Genomic DNA, 15,580 nt, shown 5'->3' with positions numbered 1-15,580 from the left:
ACACTTCACAGCACTCACCAAAGCACATACCCTCCCCAATGTCCATAACCCCACCCCCCTACTGCCAACCCCCCTCCCCCCAGCAACCCTCAGTTTGTGGAAGTGGTGATGCAACATGGGGGCTTAAGTGGGTAGGAGAAGAATAAATGAAACAAGATGGGATTGGGAGGGAGACAAACCATAAGTGACTCTTAATCTCACAAGACACTTCATTTCTTATACAGGTAATAGATGGTTAGCTTCTTGGGGGACACCCATGTCACCACTCCTTAAATGAGTTACAGAGGTATTTGGAGAAGAATCAGGAAAATTTTCAGTGTCATCTGAAGTAGAGCAGATGGTCACAGAGGTGCCAGCACCCTGAAGGCTAAAATAAGGACGCAGGATCTTATGTAAGGTGACTCCAATAAAAGAAAAGATGTGAGACCCATCAAGCATGTTGTAAAATGACAAATCTCCATCTTCCTGGTCCAAGAAAACTCCTATCCTTTGAGGATGTTCTCTCAGTGACAGTGACTCTGAGGTGGTGGGAACCTTGAATTCTCCTTCCTTGTATGTTAACACCCAAAACCCCTTCTCTGGACTTTCTACAAACCACCCATCTCTTGTTACTGAATCTAAGCAAACACCCACAGCCCATTTAGTTTCAGATCCAGCTTCTGTCCCCATATTGACTTCTACCTCCCAATAATGTCTCTCTGTTTCAAAGTAAGTCTTGCCCAGAATACTGAAAACAGCTTCAGATTCCTCTTGTCCTTGGTATACTGAGGCATCACAGTTCTGAAGAACATTTCCCATTAAAGAAACTTGTTTTTTATTATCAGATATGATGAGACTCTTATGAGCACTGTCTGGATCCAGAGTAACAGCAACTGTAGGTATAAGGGGGAAATAGGTCATTCCGCAGTGGAGACCAGTTGGCCTTAGGAAAAATGCAAATACAGGGAAAAGAGAATGAAGGAAAATAAGAGGGAGAGCCACAGAAGAGGAGGTAAGACAATTTATGGTTTGTTCTGTGTCCTTCCTCAGGAGATATGTGTATTTATCATAGAAAGCCAAGGCTGGCTGACCTTGAGTAACTATTTGTTCCAGATGGGTTGAGACTATCTAACTGAGAGGGCTGTCTGCCTGGTCTGAAGATCCCCAGAGTCAGGTATTTCAAGATGGGGTCCCTCTAGCTGTCCTCTAATGCTTGACATAATAAGAAAGCCCTGTCAGAGTCCAATCACAGTGTATCTACTTTCATTAAGCTTCTTTGGTATCGTTTTCATTTAATATAATTTATTATGTAATTATTAAGTCACCCACTTCTCATGTATTTTTATTAGATTTCTAATGGTTGAAATTGTAGACTTTGTAGTCAGACAGTTATGAATTTTTATAATTAATTTATCCTTAGTAAGTGTGATCTTGAAACTACTTTGCTTCTCTTGTCCTTAATTTACCTTCATAATAATATATGCAATTATGATACCTCAGCATAGGACTGTTGTGAGAAATAAACAAGGTAATATGTAGAGAACTTACAACTATGTCTTGCCCATAATGAACACTTGGTAAATTCTTTAAGCTTCCAATAGTTATAGTAACACTAATACCAGCAGTAATAGCAGCAATAGTACTAATACCTGCAGTAATTAAATTTTTTCTTCCCAAATAAAACATCTTCAATAGAATTTTTTCTCATAAGAATTTGTATCTGGGGATAGTAGAATGTGCTTTAGATTTTGGAGGATTAAATTGACTAGGAAATATTCGTGGATGCAGGGATATTCAGAGTAAACCGGTATGCACTAGAACTGATAATCAACTAATAATTCTGGAAAGATTCTAAGATGGTTTTCCACTTACACTGAGATACAACAAGCTCCTCTGCCTCAGGCCAGTGTAACAGGCTTCCTTTGGACCAAATTGCTCTTGCACTGTTATTCCCATGAATAAATCTACTATGTCACTTAAGTCTCAGATTAAAAATCAGTTCCTTGGGGAAATTCCTTAAATCTACCATTTTTTTCTCATGGAAATTTATTATTCCTTCATAAACTTCATCACAATTTGTACATGTACTTCTCCATGAAGTCAGAGATCAGATCTGCTTTATTTATTTGGCATTGAATAAATAGTTCTATAAATTAATGCTGGATGAATGAATGATACCAGAAAAGTAAGAAATCTGTTCACAGTTCAGCATGAGATTGAGACTGAACTGAAAGTCATGAAATGAATAACCAACCAGGTTTTACTGGGACTTTATATAAATGTAAGAGTTTCTCATTTGTGTAAGAAATTATGTGGATAAAATAATAAAGTTGCTCACCTGCTTTGAATTGTTCCTTTCTCCAGTCTAAAAAGAAAAAAAAAATCATATGGGAAAATACATAAAGAACATGTCTTCTCAACTAGTAGGATGCTTAACCCTTATTCCTTTATTCTTTTGGACTCCCACATTCAAAATAAAATTTCTGGAATATACCACATCTCTAAAAAATGCTCTTGAAATGCCTCATAAAATTTTGGGGTGCCTGAAGTCCCAAGACAACATGAGTTACTCACCAGCATACAATTTTGCTTTTCTCCAGTCTGAAATAAAATGAAGGAATTAGACTTTCCCATTCACAAGACCTTCGCTCCAGAGTATTAAATTGCTGCATCCATGTGAAATTCGCGTGAAATCAACCACATGAAGATTTATGATAGTGCTATATTTCTGTATTCATCACTTCAATGACAATTCTAAGGTATTTGCCTTCTTTGATCTCTTTTATTTCTCATATTTCCCACATCCCACTAACATATTGTGATAAAATATGAGGTTCTGATTTTGGGGGGAGAGGAGAAGTGTACTGTAAAGCCTAAAATTTCATGTGCTGCCTGATGACTTTGAGCTTCAAAGGGCTCTAAATACCTTTAAGCTCCCCTGTTCTCACCAGATATGTCTCCATCCAGTAGAAGAAACTCCACACTCAACTAATTTTCCTATCAGTTGAGCCAGCTGAACCCCACCTGGTCCTCAACCTAATGGCCTTCAGCTCCCTATCAGCCTGCAAAATTTCTCAAAAAAAAAAAAAAAAAAAAAAGCCAATCACATACGTCCATAGAAACCAGTAGCACCTCATCTTATGGTTACTAAAAAGCTTGCCTCCCTCAGCCCCTGCTGGTTCACTCTGTTCCCAAGTGCAACATGTGATCCTGCATGGCTTATGTCATCTTCCTCCCCCAGAATGTGAGTATAGGTGATGAATAAACTGCTGTCAAGCTCATATGTCCAGTGGTGGGTGTCATGTGTCTAAATATCTTATCCTATTTAGGGTGGAGAAGCCCTCCCTCACTAACAAGGTGAACAGGAGATGATCAGAACAGAGGGACAGACAAGATGCTTGGTCCAACTATAACATTGATATTACTCACCTTTTTGATATAACTCCTTCCTTCTGTCTGAAATGGAACAACAACCTGTGAGATGCAAAGTACATAGCATGGAGGAAGGACTCTAATTCATCGATAACAACAAAGAAAAACGGAATACTTACCAAGCTCTTTCTTAAGAAGCTCTAAAAAGGAAAGAAAAAAAGTCTAAGGTTTATTTTCTAGACTGTATTACCTAAGCCCAGATCCTGAATGCACTTCCATATACTTAGATCAAAAAATTCACCCTGAGAATTACTACAACAATTTTTTTAACTCCATGTTTATACCAATGAATTTTCTCTCTCCATTGGACTCTATTATATTTTTCTCATAAAGGCTCTTGACTCCATGTCTTACTGGAGGTTGTGAGGTTCTAACTAAATGCACTCATGTCTCTCTGTTCCAACAGATTCCATCCATATGCTCAGCTAGAAGCCCCTAAGTTCACAGATTCCACCCAGCCTGATTCACAGTTTTACCTTTGGCTTTGCTTTCTTTCTCTTTTTCCTTCTGAACTTCCTGTACTCTTTTCTTCTCCTGTCGTTCTTTCCAGGCCAAAAACACAACAGCACTGAGGAAAATCCCAAGTAAGAGGAAAGTTCCAGCAAATGCTCCCTTCCAAGGAGAGGTCCTAGGGAAGAAAGATTCTGATACAGAAACCCCCAAAACCTGATTAAAAACATTACCAAACAATCCTATCCCATCCCAATTCCTAAATATCCCCTCCTCACAACTATCCTGTCCCCCAAATGAGCAACACTGACCTGGAATAGAAATGGTTTCCACCTGCTCTTGTCCAAAGAAGGGGTTCTTCATGGAACAGGACACTTCTGTCTTTGAACTGTCTCTCACAATGAGAGATGCCTCTATTTGAAACAACCCATCATCGTCTTGGTTCTCATCCTCAGAGAGAGATGGTATCTTCTTTCCTCTTGCATCTGTCCATTGTACCTCAGGTTGGGGAAACCACCCCTTGCCTGTGCATGTCAGCCGTATTCCTTTATCTTCTGGACCTACCATAAAAATACGAGGACCAGAACCCAGGCCTGGAGAGGAGAAAGTCATTTGAGACCCAGATGCCTTTGATCCAGAATCCTTAATTTTACACAGTAACACCAATGTGGGGACATGGACGAAGCACCATCATTCTTGGTGGGAAGAGAAGGTAGGGTTTCTTTTCTTCTCTCATGAAAAAATGGGTAATTGTGGCTAAATCTCAAGAAATTTGAAGCTGATATTAGGACTACTGATGCCTACCACATCTGCTCTACCCAGGGATATCTGCAATTGGCCATAGAAGGAAAAGAGCAGAGTAAATTTTACAAATGTTAAGTTCTTTTAGAAAAACACCAGGGGTGCCTGGGTGGCTCAGTGGGTTAAAACCTCTGCCTTAGGCTCAGGTCATGATCCCTGGGTTTTGAGATCGAGCTCCTCATCCAGCTCTCTGCTCAGCAGGGAGCCTGCTTCTCTGCTTACTTGTGATCTCTGTCTGTCACATAAATAAGTAAAATCTGAAAAAAAGAAAAAAAAAGAAAAGAAAAACACCAATACTTCTATATCTATCCTATATCTATCTGTTTCACTTATTGAAGTCTTCAGGAAGGCTATCTTTGATTAAATTGATTCTTCCTGTAGTGACTTCTTTAAACAATATCATTTTGTAATGTTCCCAAATTTTCTTTCTTCCCCTGAGTGGAGAATATCTAAAAGATGAAGGTTGCCTTATTCCATGAAGGAGTTGATCTATTTTTACTTTTTTAAAACTTTTTCACTCTTATTTATTTCTTTTCTCTCTACCACCTCTCTTTAACTTTGCACATGGGCCCACTAGGGGATCCATGTCACCAGCACTTATATTAAAACATTACATTACCAGAATGTTAGAAAAATCCATTGTCTCTTTGAGAATAATGGCTATCCTGGCTTCTAAGGCTATATATTATTTTATCCTTTTAAAATTTAATATTCATGGTATGGATCCTCTTACACCTAGCTCAGTCCTACTCTGATTCCTCAGATATAGGAAATGTAGTAGAAACCTCAGAGATTTTATCTTTTTTGGCTAAAAATAATGCATCTAATAATTTTTATTACCAAATCCTGACCTGCCTGGGAGGGCCACAATTCTAAAAAACAGAAAGCAATCTGAAAGACAATTTTCAGAATTGTTTGAGGGAGCTGCCAACTCTCCTGAGCAAAGGAAATTAATAGAAGTGAGTAAACTGGTCATAAGCAAAACAGACTCAACTATAGAGCACAAACTTATAGTTACCAGAGGTTGTGTGTGTTGGGGGGGTGAAATAGATGAAGATCACCATGATGCATACTGAATTGTTGAATCACAATATTGTACACCTGAAACTAATATAACAATGTATGTTAACTACACTTGAATTAAAATAAAAAGCTTAATAAAAAAAAAGAAGTTAAGAGGAAACAGAAAACGGAAGACATCAAAGAGGAAAAAAGGAAACTGGTCATGAGCAAAATGCAACAGTCAAGGCCTAAGAAGAAAGTACTAACAGACAAAAATAGATCTTGTGTCTCCTGGAAGAATTTAACCAATGAAGGTTTAAACTGAAATAAGCAAAAACTATACATATGTTGAGAAAGAGGAGCAGGACACTTGGGTGGCTTAGTCAGTGTCAGCCTTCACTCAGATCATAACTCCAGGGTCCCGGGATCAAGTCCCACATTGAGCAAGACTCCTTGCTCAATGGGGATCCTGATTCTTCCTCTGCCTACTGCTGCCTGTGTTTGTAGTCTGTCTCTCTCTGACAAATGAATAAATAATTCTTCAAAAAAAAAAAAAAGAGAGAGAGAGAGAGAGAAAGGAGAACAGAAAGGGATGCCCATTCCTGAGCATAGAAGCAGCTGTACTAGGTAGGAAAAGTTTAACTAACAGAAGATAAGTGTAGATATATAATCAATCAAGTGCTTCTAAAGATTGGATTTATGTACATCAGTCAATGAACAGATATAGGAAAGGTACTGAAAAAAAAAAAAACCGACATGATTTATGTGAGGTTAGTTTTGGAACAGAAGAACTTTGACTTCCTACTTAGAAGATACTAGAGTGGTGGGTATTAAGGAGGGCACATATTGCATGGAGCACTGGGTGTGGTGCATAAACAATGAATCTTGAAACACTGAAAAAATAAATTTAAAAAAGGAGATACTAGACTGGGATCACAGTAACAAGGCTCAGAAGAGTTTGTCACTCTTTCTTTCAAGACCTAATGGATTTGGACTCTTCTTTTTAAAGTGATAGATAAAGAAGATGGATAAAGTAAGTCTACAGATATCTTGTTGGAAAAATAAAATAAGAAGTATTAATTTAAGATAGGCCTAACACATGCAAAAATGAATAAAAATATTACAAATAAGAAATTTGGGCAGAGAATAAGGTTTAGAAATAGAAACACTATGATATTGTCATTAGAAGTGCAAAGTATTTATAATTTTCCCTGGTGTTATGCATTTATGGAAAATATGCATTTGTAAATTGGTACAGATTTTCTACATCATTTGCTAATAGTATAGAAATAAGTGATATAATTAGGAACAAAAATTTTAAGTGTTCTATAAATTCTAATACCAAAATAATACTCATATAGATTAAAAATATAAATGTAAAATGCAAAGCAATAAAACAGAGTTAGGAATGAAATATAGCCATATGCATTTAGCCATATAGAAAAATCTCACAAAAACAAAAAACAAGCAAAATAAAAACAGACAAAAGAGTCCATCCACATATGTGAGATTCATAAACATACAAAAAGTAATCTATGAGATTAGAAATCATAATAGTGATTGCTCCTGAGAAAATCATAACTGAAAAAGAAAAAAAAATGGATTTTCCTGGATTCTAATTAAGCTCTGTTTCTTGATTTGAGTGCTGATTTCTCAGGTCTATTCACTTTGTGAATATTCATTATGTGGCATTTAAAATAGGTAGTAAATTCTCTGTGTATGTTATATTTCAATATATTTTATGGAAAAGATATTAGGAGGAAGGAAGCTGAAATATTTTTTTTGATGTTGGTATAAAGGTGTACATCTAAGAGCACTAAAAAACTAAAAAAGACATAGATAATGTTGACAGATCAGACTATGTAATACTTCTGAATTTCTATAATCATGATCATAATCATGAAATCACGATCACATGATTTCACTTATATGCAGAATCTAAAAACAAGACAAATGAACAAACAAACAAAACACCAAAAACAAATTCATAAATACAGGAAACAAACTGGCAGTTGCCAGAGGGGAAGGGAGTGTGGGATGGAAGAAATAAGTAAAGGAGATTAAGAGGTACAAACTTCCATTGGAAAGAAGATAGCAGAGGAATAGGAGGACCCTAGGCTCACCTCATCCCATGAACACACTATATAACTATCAAATCACCCTAAATGTCCCCCAAATTGACCTGAGGATGTATGGAACAAACTCCATAACTAAAGGGAGAGAAGAGCCACATAGAAAAATGTAGGAGGTGGGAGATGTGGTTTAGGGGAGAAAGGGATTATGGGTGCTATGACAGAAAGGGAGCCATAGTTATGGAGAATGGCAAGAGAGAGGGAGGAGCACACAGGACAACACACAAGGAGAACATTTCTCCAAAGCTGTCAGCTTAGAAAACAAGAATGGCTGAATTTCATTAGTTCTTTCAATCCTATAAATTGAAAGTAACAGAATGGAGACACATTTAACATGCAGTTGGATGTCAAAAGAAAGCCCAAGTAGCAATATTTACATGGGACAAAATAGACTTTAAAATAAAGACTATAACAAGAGATAAAGAAGATCACTATATCATATTAAAAGGGAAAATCCAAACAGAAGGTCTAACAATTGTAAATATCTATGCATCGAAAATGGGAGCACTCAAATATATAGGCAATAACCAACATGAAGGAACTAATTGATAAAATATAATAATAGTAGTGGACAGATCATTTAAACAGAAAATCAACAAGGAAACAATAGCTTTGATCGATACACAGGTTCAGATAGACTTTACAGATATATTCAGAATATTCTATTCTAAAACAACAGAATATACATTCTCTTTAAGTGCATATGGAACATTCTTCAGAATAGATCACATATTAGGTCACAGATCAGGCCTCAACGCGATTTTTCTGATCACAATGCTATGAAACATGAAGTAAATCTCTCTCTCTCTCTCTCTCTCTCTCACACACACACACACACACACACACACACACACACACACACAATGTCTGGAAAGACCACACAAATCCATGGAGGTTAAACAACATGCTACTAGCCAATGAATGGGTCAACCAAGAAATCAAATCAAAGAATAAAAACACACATGGAAACAAATGAAAATGAAAACACAGTGGTTTAAAACCTGTGGGGTGCAGCAAAAGCTGTACTAAGAGGTAAGTGTATACCAATACTGGCCTACCTCGAGAAGCAAGAAAAATCTCAAATAAACAACCTAACCATATACATTAAGGAATTAGATAAAAGAACAACAACTGAAGCCTAAAGACAGTAAAAGGAGGGCAATATTGAAGATTAGAGCAGGGGTGCCTGGGTGGCTCAGTGAGGTAAGCACCCAACTCTTGATTTTTGGCTCTGGTCATGATCTGAGGATCATGAGATCAAACCCTGCATTGGAAGTGGAGCCTGCTTCAGATCCTCTCTCCCCTTTCTCCATATCCTCACTAACACCTGTTGTTTCTTGTGTTGTTAATGTTAGCCCTCCTGACAGGTTTAAAATGGTATCTCATTGTGGTTTTGTTTTATATATCCCCGATAATGGGTGATGTTGAGCATCCTTTAATGTGTCTGTTGGCCCTCTGGATGTCTTCTTTGGAAAAGTGTCTATGTCTTCTGCCCATTTCTTAACAGGATCTCTGTTTTTGAGGGTTGAGTTTGATAAGTTCTTTGTAGATTTTGGTACTAACCATTTATCAGATGTATTGTTTACATAGTTTCTTCTATGCTTTTTCTGAGCCCAGCTGGTATCCTTATAATTGTTTTAAATTCTAGTTCAGACACCTTATTTATATCTGCATTAATTAAATCCCTGGTTGTGAGTTCTGCTACATGTTCTTTCTTTTGGGATGAAGTCCTCTCTCTCATCATTTTGTTCAGAAATGAAAAGAAGGGCCATCTGTCCCCAATGTTTATAGCAGCAATGGCCACAGTCGCCAAACGGTGGAAAGAACCAAGATGCCCTTCAACGGACGAATGGTTAAGGAAGATATGGTCCATATACACTATGGAGTATTATGCCTCCATCAGAAAGGATGAATACCCAACTTTTGTAGCAACATGGACTGGACTGGAAGAGATTATGCTGAGTGAAATAAGTCAAACAGAGAGAGTCGATTATCATATGGCTTCACTTATTTGTGGAGCATAACAAATAGCATGGAGGACATGGGGAGATAGAGAGGAGAAGGGAGTTGGGGGAAATTGGAAGGGGAGGTGAACCTTGAGAGACTATGGACTCTGAAAAACAAGCTGAGGGTTTTGAAGGGGCGGAGGGTGGGAGGTCGGGTTACCAGGTGGTGGGTATTATAGAGGGCAAGGATTGCATGGAGCACTGGGTGTGGTGCAAAAATAATGAATACTGTTATGCTGAAAATAAAAAATAAATTTAAAAAAAAGAAAAGAAAAGAAAAGAAGAAAGAAAAAAGAACATGGATGGAACTAGAGCGTATCATGCTTAGCGAAATAAGTCAAGCAGAGAAAGACAACTATCATATGATCTCCCTGATATGAGGAAGTGGTGATGCAACATGGGGGCTTAAGTGGGTAGGAGAAGAATCAATGAAACAAGATGGGATTGGGAGGGAGACAAACTATAAGTGACTCTTAATCTCACAAAACAAACTGAGGGTTGCTGGGGGGAGGGGGTTTGGGAGAAGGGGGTGGGATTATGGACATTGGGGAGGGTATGTGCTTTGGTGAGTGCTGTGAAGTGTGTAAACCTGGCGATTCACAGACCTGTACCCCTGGGGATAAAAATATATGTTTATAAAAAATAAAAAAATTTAAAAAAAAAGAAAAAAGAACAACAACAAAAAACAAAAATCAAAGAGAAAGAAAACACACACACACACACATCCCACCAACAACAAGAAAAACAAAAATTAGAAAACAAGAAAACCAAATAAAAACAAAACTAGATCCTGGGTGTATTTTGGTCTACTTGTTAAAAGAATGTAGATCCCTACATTCATTACATTCAATACATTAAAATAGATAAGTGTAAACTACATATATATTAAATTTAAAAAAATAAAAAATAAATTGGAAAATGTAAGAAAATAAGTGAAAAAAATAATTTCAAAGAATGAAAGTTAAACAGAAATTAGATCTTATTTCCCCTAGAGCTGAAACTTTGTAGTAGTCTGTTATCAATAAACTTGGTGTGACTAGTTATTTGTGCTGGTCTTCTGGGAGATGGACCAGCTGCGTTGATTCTCAGGATAACTTGTTTTAGTAGAAATCTGTTTCCAGGGTGGAAGAGGGTAGGGTTTCTTGGTGTCACAGCTCCAGCCTCCAATTAGTAGTGCTATTTTGCCCCCTGAAGTCTTTCAGCACTGTTGGGCATATGAAAATGGCTGTAACCTGCTCTCTAGCCTCAGAGCTGAAAGTTTGGACCCCTACTCTTCAGTGAACCTTCAGAGAAGAGCAATCAATCACCCTATTTGTGTCCTCAGTTTCCCTCTGAACCCTAGATTCACCCTGCTGTGTTTGAGCCTTTTTATCTCAGGTGTGCCTCAGAGTTTGCAAACTCTAAATTTCAGAGACTGCCAGATGGGCACACACGTTGTTTCTCTAGGGAAGGTTTTCACTAGGCTTGCTGGCCTATCCCAGGAAAGCGGTCAGACAACAGCCTGGTGATTTGCAGTTTATAGCAGAAATCTGGCACCAGGACCTGTTGTTCTCCGCTGGATTCCCAGATCCTATGCCTGGGAACAGCACAGAATCTTGATCTTGGGTGCCATCCATTCTTCCTGTGACCCAGGGAATCCTCAGACCATACTGTCCCTCCTGGGATTCTGCCCCTCTTCACAACATGGGCACCTGTAAGCCAGTCAAGGCCCCCATGATAGCAGACCAAATTATGAAAGAAGCCCAAGTATCCATCAACTGATAAGTGGATAAAGAAGTGGTATATGTATATATAATGAAATACAATTCAGCCATAAAAGACAGACAAACAATGAAATCTTGCCACTTGCAATGACATGGATGGACCTAGAGAGTATACTGTTAAGCAAAATAAGTCAGAGAAAGAAAAATACCATATGATTTTACTCACATGTGGAACTTAAGAAACAAAACAAAGGAGCAAAGTAGGAAAAAAAGGAGAGAGAGAGAAAGAAATAGTCTTTTAATTATGGAGAACAACTTGATGGTTACCAGAGGGGATAGGGGTAGGGAATGGCTAAGTGTATATGTATATAGTATATATGGCAGATATATATAGATCTGCCATATATAAATATATATATATATATATATATATATATATATATATATAAGCTCCATATATGGAGCAGAAAATTACTTGACATTTTAATGTGTTGTTAGCTGTGCTGAATTAACTATTGCTTGAGTTGTCCTCTAAACTTTCCCCTCTCTGATTCTGATTGTAATATTTCAGCTTCAGAAATATATGGCTTAAAGTAGGACTGCATGAATAAGACTCTTTAGCTCATTGTCGAGTACACAAATTAGTGAGAGCAATTGTGTAATATAGGTGGGAAAAAGAATGTCAATGAAGGAAACCTTGATAGAGTGATTGGGACGTTTCCCAAAACCTAACAAAGAGAGATCTTTAGATGCTTCTTATAGTGTTGCATCAAAAGTCTTTAATAGGATCACTTGAATGGCTCAGTCAGTTAAGCATACGATTCTTGATTTCAGCTTAGGTTGTGGTCTCAGTTCATGAGATCAAGCTCCATGAGGAGTTCTGCGTGGAGCTCTGTCCTCAGCAGAGAGTCTGTTTGAGATTCTCTTTTTCCCTCTGCCCTCTCTTTCTAAGTAAATAAATAAAATCTTTTAAAAAATTCTTTAATAATATCTATGACTTAATCACTGGAGTAAAGGGGAGAGATATAACAAAACCTGAGATGATGAGTATCCTAGCACTAACAAGGGAGGGCCCAAGACTGGAACTCTCCTCTGAATGATTTGGGCCACACAGGAGCTATGTGTAATTACTACTCAAGGGAAAGAGGGACAGAAGCTCCAGTAAGAACTAAGACAAAATTTTATACTAGCATGATTGGCTGAGGGCTCAAAGTCTCAATATTGTTTTTAAACAAGTTAATGTAAACATCTTAAATTAGTTTAGGAACAGAGATTAAGGTCTTCTATATAAATATATGTTATTATAATTACAAATTATATTATGTATTTTATTTTATTATCATATATAATTATTGATGTCTTTATATAAATATATAAAAAGAGATAAAGAATATAGAACAATCTGGTATTAATAGTTACTTTGGAGGAGAAAAAGGAACATTGAAGGGAAAGGAAGGATTATCAATTTGTATTTTATATTGTTCTGAATTATTTGAGTTTGATACAATGAGTTATAATTTTATTATAATTAAAAATGAAACATCACTGATGATAAAATTTACAATGGTCAATTCAATATCCTGTGGACCAACATCTGTCCATCTCAGCTTTTCACACTAAGCCCTCTCTTCAGGATTTTTATTCCTCAAAAGCTACTCCTGCTTCACTTAGTCACTGCACATTGATTAATTTCTGGCCTCAATCCTGTGATGACAAGTTTAATTCTCTGCAATACCAGTCCACCCTGTCACAATCCCCACAGTCTTTCCTCCAAACTGTGCATTCAAGACTCAACCACTGACATTCCCAGCTGAACCTCTGTCCATCATAACAGCCAACTGGGATTCTGGTCTCTGCCAGTAATGGTACATTTTGGTAGTCATGACGCCTTCCTTCAAAATGTGTGAAAATACACTTATCAGGGAAATAAATGATCTATTTGTATAGTAGATATTTATGAAAGTCATTAAATTTTAAAGTACAGCACAATATATGTATGAAAAGATTAAGAAAACTTCAGGTTAAATCCAGTGTCTAGGATGTTGACCAGCTCCAAGAATATCTGCCTTTTTGTCTGTGTTCTGTTCATCATCCTCCCTCCACCAAAATCAAATGCAGAACAATTAGATTCCAGTAGAGTGATCTGTAGTCTAAGATAATTACTCACCGATCACCTTCAGCTCGAAAGTGGCTTCTTCATAGTCACTGCCTTTTTGAAAAAAACACTTGTATATTCCATTGTCTGAGATCCGGAGACCATAGATTCTCACAGCGACTCTTCCCTCAGTGATGTAATCTTTCACCAACTCTGCTCTCCCTTTGAAATCTACCAGCTGTTCTCCCGCCTGCTCCATTCCATCCTTATACACATACACAGCCTCTGAGAACTGGGAGCGGAACCACCTCAGCTCCATGCTCTCCACATTCATGGCCGGGGACACACGGCAGGGCAGCACTGTGTCTGTACCTAGCATGGCAACAATTGGCTCTGATGGGCCAATGACCAAGAATGAATCTGTGGAATAGAGCCACCGTGAGAAGAATATCAATGACCTTCCTGGGCATTTTGGAACACAGCATCATTACTGGCCTAGTAGAATCCCATAGACATTCTGCTATTCACACATCAGTTCTCTGCAGCATATATTCAGGCTGAAGATGGCAGTGAACAAGACAAAGGGCATCTCTACCCAGTCAACAGGCTAATCTCTTATTAAACAAATGATTTTTAAAATTGCAATGGTGATATATTCTATGAAGAAGGAGGGAAGAGTGCTGGGAAATCATGAGTTTTTAATTAGGTCTTGGCCATCAGAAAATGCATTCTTCATGAAGGAGAGGTCTGAATGAATTAGAAAAAAAAATTAGTGAAATAATTCCACCTGATTCTTCTCTCTCATTCATATAATGATTCAATTGCCCTCATGTATGGGCAGATAAATCACTATATTGAAATAAAGGATTTAGAATTAACCCAGGTATATATTGAGTAATGATGGAGTAATTTAATCCTTCTGTTCAGATAATAAAACAATCGAAACATATAAAATTAAAAAATACATTGTTACCTGAACCCCACATGGACACCTGGAGAAGTAGGATAGAGAAGAGGTCTCTTAGCACAGAGAAGTCCAGGGAACCCACCATCTTTCTCAGAGCAGACAACAGTTTGACACACAGTAAGGTCCTGAAAGTAGCTGAATTAAGGACAAAAGTAGAATCCATAAGGTAAAAATCATCGTGATAGCTAAGGCAGTTCACAGTGATTCTAAGAAATTACCTCCAGAAACTCTCAAACAACTGTAGTATGTCTCTCAGGGAACATCAGAGATTTTAACACTCACAAAAAAGAACTTTTGTTTCCCTTCCCCAAGGAAACAGTCTTTGTCTTTTTTTTTTTTTTTTTTTTAAAGATTCTTTAATTTATTTGACAGAGAGATAGAGATCACAAGCAGGCAGAGAGGGGGAAGCAGGCTCCCCACTGAGCAGAAAGCCCGATGTGGGGCTTGATCCCAGGACCCTGAGATCATGACCCGAGCCAAAGGCAGAGGCTTAACCCACTGAGCCACCCAGGCACCCCAACAGTCTTCATCTTAACAACCATGTTCTGCAGTGAAAAAATCTGTCCACAATCTTTCTAATCTCTTTTCTAACTCAAGAGCATCTTGTACTGTGGACAAAGAGAGGCAGAGGAGGCAATGAGCAACCACAGAAAGAGATGGGTTTAGCACAAACATTAATTTGGCCTCAATGAATTCCACCCCCTCCCCACATTCCTATATGATGGAGGAGCATTTGTAACTTGGCCTGTCCTCTGCCAACCCCTAGGATCCTTGCCCAAATGCTCTCAATTCTCTCTCTCTTGCCCATCACCCACAAAATATAACACTCACATTTTTTATGTTCTTCTTACAGAGATGAAGGCATCTGGAAACTTCTCAGACTCATGGCCACAGGCACCAGGAATAAATACTCTCTGCCATTCCTCTCAGTCATCTGTTCTTGGCTGACCACAGGTCTCTCCTAGGAGAGTTTCTCCAAAATGCCAAGAAGATATCAGACTTTACAAATCATG

General features: G+C 37.8%; 1 protein-coding gene across 1 annotated transcript; it reads right to left on the bottom strand.

Annotated features, from left to right (window-relative positions):
- Positions 1 to 216: 216 nt before the first annotated feature.
- LOC132018591 (butyrophilin subfamily 1 member A1-like) lies at positions 217 to 14,744 on the bottom strand. Its single transcript, XM_059401528.1, has 10 exons — positions 14,697 to 14,744; positions 14,574 to 14,652; positions 13,673 to 14,020; positions 4,173 to 4,454; positions 3,888 to 4,055; positions 3,531 to 3,551; positions 3,409 to 3,435; positions 2,554 to 2,580; positions 2,318 to 2,344; positions 217 to 872 (listed from the first exon to the last, which is right to left on the bottom strand). Exons 1-10 carry the CDS (start codon positions 14,742 to 14,744, stop codon positions 217 to 219), a joined length of 1,683 nt encoding a protein of 560 aa, XP_059257511.1.
- Positions 14,745 to 15,580: the final 836 nt, after the last annotated feature.

Source organism: Mustela nigripes, chromosome 5 (genome assembly GCF_022355385.1).
Source record: "Mustela nigripes isolate SB6536 chromosome 5, MUSNIG.SB6536, whole genome shotgun sequence".
In the NCBI taxonomy this organism is placed as follows: Eukaryota; Metazoa; Chordata; class Mammalia; order Carnivora; family Mustelidae; genus Mustela; species Mustela nigripes.
This window is presented reverse-complemented; position numbering and strand designations above follow the sequence as displayed.